The following is a 7,712-nucleotide window of genomic DNA, read 5'->3' on the forward strand; positions in this document are numbered from 1 at the left end:
AGCTTGCTAAATCTCAAAGTAGAAGTTCCTCAAACGTTGATAAAAAATTGAGGAGAACTACATGGCTACATCAGAAAGGAATTTACCCCATTTGAAGTAAAGAACCTTAATGATGCTGGTAAGAAGGCTCTATTTATTGAGTACAAGAACAGAAAACCAGCAGTGGGGAAATGGAAAACCAAGGAAAGGTACCTAACATCAAAAATCTCCTAAGCAAACGAACAGAAATAGGACTTTCACCACTGCTCAGTGACTCAAAAGACAACACCAGGAATCACTGCAATCATTGCAGTGTTGATTTATGGGCACACTGAGAAATAATGCTGGAAATTACATCTGAAATTATATCCTACAATTTGGAAGAAAACATCTACGAGAATGTTGAGTGACAAAACTGGAAAGTTTCCAAAAGAGAAGAATATAGCTTATATGAGTGCAGACCACCAACTAAAGAGGACACATTATTTAATCCATTGTCACATATTTAAAGGCATATGTCCATGTGCGTGCAATTTGACTTGTCTAGCAGTGTATAACTCATGAGGTACTCACCGATGAAGCTTGATATGCATTATCCAAAACAAGCAGCAAACTTCACTTTTCCAGCAAACAATTAGTAAAATTTTCATTTTCCAATCTTCTTAGGCAAAGGATCGATTCAGCAACCCCCAAAACCCTCAGCACACTCTGTTTAAAAAAATAGCAATTAGTTTTGGGCTGGGACTATAATCCCTCATCAAATTTTCGACCGCAAGTCCACTGGAGGGGCATCAGATAAAAAGGTGTGTTTTGCTTAATTTTTGTGAAATGCGCTCAACAATCAGGTTCCAACCCACAAGTGCTCACAAAGATGACTTAATAATGGCAAGTTTAAGTTGTCAGCAGAGTCAGACTCGTGACCTAGTTAACTAAGGTCAGCAGCAGAGCCCAGCTGGGTTTCACCCAGGAGAACCCTGAAAACTCTGTTTTTTTCAACAGAGCTGGTTGGTAACATAGCAATAAAGAAGATTAAGAGCTCAAGCCCAACCCTATGTTCTTATTAAGATCTACGACCTCGTTCTAATCAAAAAAATGGGAGCTAATGTTAAAAAGAGAAGCCCAGCCCATGTTCTCCTTAAGGCCTGCGACCCCACTCAACTCAAAAAATGGGGAGATTCCGTATAAAAAAAAAGGCCCACGACTATGTTCTTAAGGCCTGGGGCTGCCCACCTCTCTTCCTCGCAAATAGTTGGCCTCCATCTAGACCTTCTCATGTTTAGACGCCCTCCATCTAGACTTCTAATCTTTAGAGCCTTTTGGGTTCCACCTGTGTCTAACCAAAGGAGGGTGCAACGAAGTAATTTTGGTACTCAGAAATCTCAAGCAGAGAACCGCTTATCCAATTGGCTAGTGAATGTCATTTGCCAAAAAGTACCCTTGGGTTCAATGTGATTGGACTGAGCAACTGATTATATAATATGGGCCCCATTGTCTATGGCACAGATGGGATTGTAGGTCGTGGAAGAGGAAGAGGCCGTGATTTTCGATTAGATGAACAAATGCATGGAGTGCCTGCGGTAGCCTGATTGTCTGATACAGTTAGCCTTAGAACATATGGATGCCTGCTCTTGGAAGCTTAGAATTTTAACGAGTATATGAATTTTGTGTATTCTCACATCTTTGACGAATGAATCGATTTGATTGAGTTAAGCATAAGAGTAGTCAATTCATGCTAGTATTTTCCAATTTCTCTCCCAACAATCTAAGTTTAAATTGATCATGTGGATTCCCCTGGGATAGGCAGTCTCCTTGGTCGGGCAAGGCCATCAAGGTGACAGTGAGTGGCTTGCCTATTATGCGTCTAGGCTGTCCCATTGAGGTTAGGACTTTTCCTCCTAGGTGATAATTTGAGTGGTAACAGTGAGTTTGGGTGATATTTATGAGTTAAACTTTAAAGAATAAGTCGGGATTGATTCAGATTCAGCTGATTAGACTCTGTTTCCTCTTAAAACATAGTCAAACTCGCGACTCCACTTGGATACTGGGAAGAGTCTGATAACACTGCCAAGAAGCTTCGTATGGCATATGGCATAAATTGCAGAGCAGTAAAAGCATTAGTGGACTGAAAAGAAAATGTCATACAGATCAACTTGGTTAATAATTTACTCAGTCCATCTATATTTAAGAAGCACATCTATAATAATTGAAAAGCCACTGACCTTGAAGAAGAGGGGATGGTTGAGGTTCTGTTCCTACATCTGTTTGAGGACTGCAAGCCAATCTACTCTTTTGGGCTTCATTATTCTGACCCACTTCATGATTAATTCAGATGGATCATCCTCTTCTGATAAACAAATTATATGTTTCATCAAGGCCTTGCTCCTTCCAGACAACTTTGGAGGCAGAGCTTCTATGAGCCTTTTTTGCGCCTTATCCAATCCATTGTCGTCTACATCAGCCCACCTCAATCCCTTGCCCTTTACTTGCTGGTTGTCTTTATCTCCCCAACATCAGAATCTGATTCGTCCTCTGCATTTTCAACCTCAACTTCATAATACTTTTCTTCATCGGTTGTCGCTGTTGCTGTCGTTAATGGGTGTCCGGGGCAACAAGGTCGGAGTGCAGAGAATCGAGAATGTAATATTCTGGGAGGCACGGAAATTGCAAAGCACGTGGAGCATAAACTGCAATGTACAGAACCCTAGAATTGCATTGCATACATAAATCCTAAGATAAGTCAGCTGGCATCAAAATCAGAAAAAGCATAGCACTTGGAGTGCATTAAATTTTGATGTGTGGAACCTTAAATTTGCATTTGTGCACAACATAAATCCTATTCAGCATGGGAAACCTTTCAGGGAAACATCCTATTACATATAACAGAAAGCGCAGCACCTGTAGTAAATTCCAGGGAAGAATAAAGATGACCCTTGCAATTATGTTCAGCTTCAATTACACAGGCACACACAAAAATACAAAATAGTTCCATTTTAACCCTCAGTAGATTCAAAGTAGCTTTGTGAATTTGAATGATGAACCTTGGGGTCCACAAAAGAAGTGAGTTAAATTTTGGAAGGAAAATAATGCTAGAAACAAGATGTACCTGATCATGATTTCTATTCTGTTATGATACCATTGTCAGGCCAGTGCTATAAATTAAATTTAGATGATATGATTGCAGGGTTAAATTTTTCTGTTCTCCTTACCATAACACCCCTTATTTTTTGGCCAAGTCAGGGACTGATTTCCCCAATCTGCTGCTAAAATCTATTCATATCAGAACTGCACTTCTGGGTATATGGCTGAGAATTCTCTTATTTTTCCTGGGAGCCCAACTTGGGCCAGCAATACACCGATCTTCATTCTCTGAAGCATTGATCTATCTCATTGGTATAATTTCCTTTGCCTATCTTCAATATCATAAGCAAGGAAGAGCATATGCATGGGCAGATTGTTCTGGCAGTCAGTGATATTGTTGACATCCACTGTCTATACTATTAGCATTTCAAAATCAAAACTATCTTCTACACTTGGGGTTTCAGTTGAAGCAGGGTTTCAAATCATAACCCTGCAAAAAGTTTTGAATAACAGTAAGAAGATCTTCATCAAGTTTGAGCTTTATCTAGCAGCAGGGCTGCTCCATTTCAGTAGTATGAATGACTTGTTTCAAGTATGGTAGTAAGGATGACCAGGAGGAACAATCTGTACAGAATGGAGCTGAAGAGACAAGAATTCAAAGTTGGAGAAAATATACAACTTGTGAAAGTAGACACAGTGGCCAGCAACCAGGAACCTTCTAACATGGATACTCCATTGAAGGTGCCTATGCTTACAGAAGGCCTTGATATGTCTTCTTGCTTGAATTCTTTTTTGGTAACTGGTTGGTTGATTGTTCAGTGAAGGGCTGAACTTGTTGGTTGATTTACTTCTGAAAGATGGCTGACTGTAATGGTGCAACATTCATTGTGAGTTTATCCATTGTACAGTACTAAGTGGGGGCTGTAATTTTGCAGAATTTGCAATGGAGCAGCAGGGGATGTCTGCTGATGTGATTCGAAAGGCCTTTTTAGCAACAGAAGAGGGGTTTTTGTCCATTGTTACAAAGGCATGGCCTACAAATCCACAGCTTGCAGCAGTTGGGTCTTGCTGTTTAGTAGGGGTGGTTTGTGGTGGGGTGCTTTATGTTGCCAATCTGGGAGATTCCCGTGCTGTTTTGGGAAAATTGGTCAAGTCTACAGAGAGAAATAGCTGCCATGCAGTTGTCAATGGAGCATAATGCAGGTATTGAGGCTGTGAGGCAAGAGCTACAATCTTTGCATCCAGATGACTCACAGATTGTAGTTCTAAAGCATGGGGTTTGGCGTGTGAAGGGTATCATTCAGGTACATTTAATCTCTGCTTAATTTACTGTGTTAATACTGGGCAATTTTACGTCTTTACAGTGAGACCACAGCTCAGCTGACATGGCACTAAAGTTGGTACCAACTTATTATCAGATGCATCTCATGGAAAGTGAGTAATTGAAAATAAATATGGTACATATGACCATACCATGTACACAGGATAGTCCTTCCCATTAATATATACACTACTAAATAAAAAAAGATGAACACTTCTATTTGAATCTGGAAAAATGACTTCTAAATCAAAGTTTTATTGCATCAGATCATTGCTATAGCTAAGAAACAAAATGACAAATTCTTTTATTTGTCAGATCACCACACAATGCATGGACAATGGGCTATTTATATGTTTCAACCAAACTAACGGTATAAGCCATCAAACCTTCCAAGATAAAATACGAGTTCATCAGCAAAATTTTGCATCCTGGATTTAGAAGGTAAGTTCGTAACTCAAGTCCAGATATTTCTCGTAGCTCAGAGAAGGATATTTTCTCAATTCAACACAAACAGAGACAGATATAATTGTTATTACATAAATAAACAACAAACGTCAAGAACTCCCTCTGGAATCAACTTTACATTAGAAAATACCCACCCAAAAAAATAGTTTTACATTGTAAAACTGCAAAGTAAACTACACCTAAAGCTCAATGGAAAAATCTCGAATTGAATTTTTGTATATAAAATTTATGCTGAACCATCTCAAATTGAATTTTAGCATATACTATTTTATATTGAACCAGGCTTTTTTTAATCCTTGAGAGAAAACTAACCAATAAATCAATGTTAAATTAATTTATTAAGGATAAAAAACTTGAAATGCATACCTCTCAACAAATAATACACAATTTATTAAGGATCAAAAACTTGAGATTCCTACCTCTCAACAACTAATAACACAATATATCCTGCCGGGCTAACATTGATCTATGCTAGTTTATTTACAATTGTTATTTAAATATACACCTTGATTGTTATTCAAATATACAGCCCTGTTTAACAGGATCTATGTTAGTTTATTATTATTTAAATATGAAGTAAAATAACTAATTCATCCCTGATATGGCTCTGTAATTCATCTTATTAAAATACCATCACATCATCCCCAGACTGGCTTAGAGTAGTTTATTGTTATTCAAATATGACAAGTAAAATAAATAATTAATCCCTGCCAAGATATGGTTCTATTCTTCATTTTATTAAAATACCATCACATTATCACCAGACAGGCCTAGATTACCTCCTTTCTCTACGTGCAATAGCAAAATAAGATCTGGGCCTAGAGCACCTCCCTTATCTATATGCAATAACAAATTTAATAAGGAATAATACATCTTGATTAAGACAATACAGGTTCCAATTACTTTTAAAAGAAGCAGCATAAAGAAACTACAATGGAGATAGTAAATGAATTATTGTCCATAATCTTCTCTTAATAGAAGAAGCATGCCAAAAGCCCTATCTAATATGTAATTTATGGAAATCTTTCAGCTGCTCTCTGCTTATGAGAGCATAACTACAGAGTTTGGTACAGTGAATACATATTATAGCATCCAGACCACTAACCATGCAATTTCAAAACAATATATTTAAATTTATCAGAGCAGCGGTTACAATACCTGGATTTCACACAAATAAAAGGTCCTTTATATTTCACAAAGAACAACATTTTTTGCAGAATTGGATGCAATTGCCGTGTCCAACAACAACATGCACAGGGCATGGAAACCCTGAAGACCTGTTTGGGACCATCAGAAAAAACTGAATAATTTCCACATCTGAAACAAACCCAAGCACATGACATTTCTAATTTACAAGCACAAATCCCCTTTAAATGCTGCAATTATCTCAAAAATAATTCAGGACTTCATATTGCAACTACCACCCACCAGTTATTATAGAAAATACTTTTCCCAAAGTAATAAAAGCATTAGCCGACTTACCAGAACCACCAATGCACATAATTTTTTGTTTTAAAGGGGGGCTTCTTACCAGTAAGTTCGCATAAACCCAAGCCCAAAAACCCCAGTGATTAACCACCGTGCAGCTTCACTTGAAGGACCCGCGCTCATATTTCTGCACAAAATTCGAGCGTTCATCTCGTTGACGGTATCAATAAGCCCTCCTAAGTCCATAGTTCCACCGGAGGCCTCGTTCTCCTTGTCTTTCTTCTCCTGGGGTTTAGCCGCTCTACGCTTAAACTCAGTTGCCTTCTCGAAGAAATTCTCATAGATATACTCTGCCGTGTAGCCCTTCTCCTCATCATAGAGCATGATGTGACCGTGCCATTCCCAGACGCGGTAGCCGGCTCTGGGTCCTCGTGGAACCCCACGCAAACTTGGTGCTCGCTAATGGTGACAGCCTGGCCGGAGTTCGCCTTCAGTTTATCAGTGTCCCCGCTGGATATAATCTGAACGATATTCTTCTCCAGCTTCGCCTCCTCTCTCTCCAATGGGCTCTTGCTCTCGTCCGCGATGATGCAATCATACGAGTTGGATAGGAAGGTATTGGTGTCCAGAAAAGGGCTGCGCATATTTAGCCGACTCATCATGGTGCTCACAACCAGGCTTTCGAAAGAGTTTTTGGTGGAATATTGGTTCGCCATTTTCCCTCCGATGGCTGATATCCACTCTCCAAGACTTCCTTCCGGTGGATATCAATATATAAATTGCAATGGCCAGGCATATGTGGGCTCTCAAGGAATTTAACAGCTTGGGGATTGGAGGAAACCAAAGGGAAAAGGGCGAAAGCAATAAATTTCCTTTGCCTTTATCGCCATCAGAGTATCAGTGTTTATCTTCATGCCTGACAGTTAAACCCCAAAATTAGCATCCTTCAAGTTCATATCCTCTGGCAGCATTTAACAGCTTGGGATTGGAGGAAACCAAAGGGAAAAGGGCGAAAGCAATAAATTACCAGGAAGCGCAGGCATGGCGCAAGATGCCACGGGCTTGGGACTCTTCTTGACCTTGACGAGACACATACGGCAATTTCTGGCGATAGAGAGGCGAATGATAGCAGAAGCGAGGGATAGGCGCGAATGATAGCAAAAGCGAGGGATATCGACCCCCGCTAGGCACCGATAACAAAAATGCCGACCATTCCGCCTGAAGATGAAGACCATAACAGAAATGATTGAACAATTTCCTGCTGAATGTGGACGCCAGGTGTCAGTCTCAGAAACAAAGGACGACGAAAGTTTCTTTCAAAGGAAGGCCTATCGGCCCTAAGAATAATCGATTCCTTCTACTGTGTTTTGAATTTCTGGAATTTTTATATAAGAAGTCCCATTTTAACGAAAGCCACCTAAGGGGGAGTCTCCTAAGCACA

The 7,712-nt window shown here is 39.5% G+C and overlaps 1 protein-coding gene across 1 annotated transcript; it reads right to left on the bottom strand.

Moving 5' to 3' along the window:
- Nucleotides 1–6,370: 6,370 nt before the first annotated feature.
- On the bottom strand, nucleotides 6,371–6,987 carry LOC149172607 (uncharacterized). Its single transcript, XM_089426392.1, has 2 exons — nucleotides 6,721–6,987; nucleotides 6,371–6,634 (listed from the first exon to the last, which is right to left on the bottom strand). The coding sequence occupies exons 1-2, from the start codon at nucleotides 6,985–6,987 to the stop codon at nucleotides 6,371–6,373; spliced, it is 531 nt and encodes a 176-aa protein (XP_089282518.1).
- Between the last annotated feature and the right edge of the window lie 725 nt (nucleotides 6,988–7,712).

The sequence above is a fragment of the Pinus tabuliformis genome, chromosome 4_2 (assembly GCF_031772625.1).
Source record: "Pinus tabuliformis cultivar Carrire ecotype Pingquan chromosome 4_2, CPIR1, whole genome shotgun sequence".
Classification (NCBI taxonomy): domain Eukaryota; kingdom Viridiplantae; phylum Streptophyta; class Pinopsida; order Pinales; family Pinaceae; genus Pinus; species Pinus tabuliformis.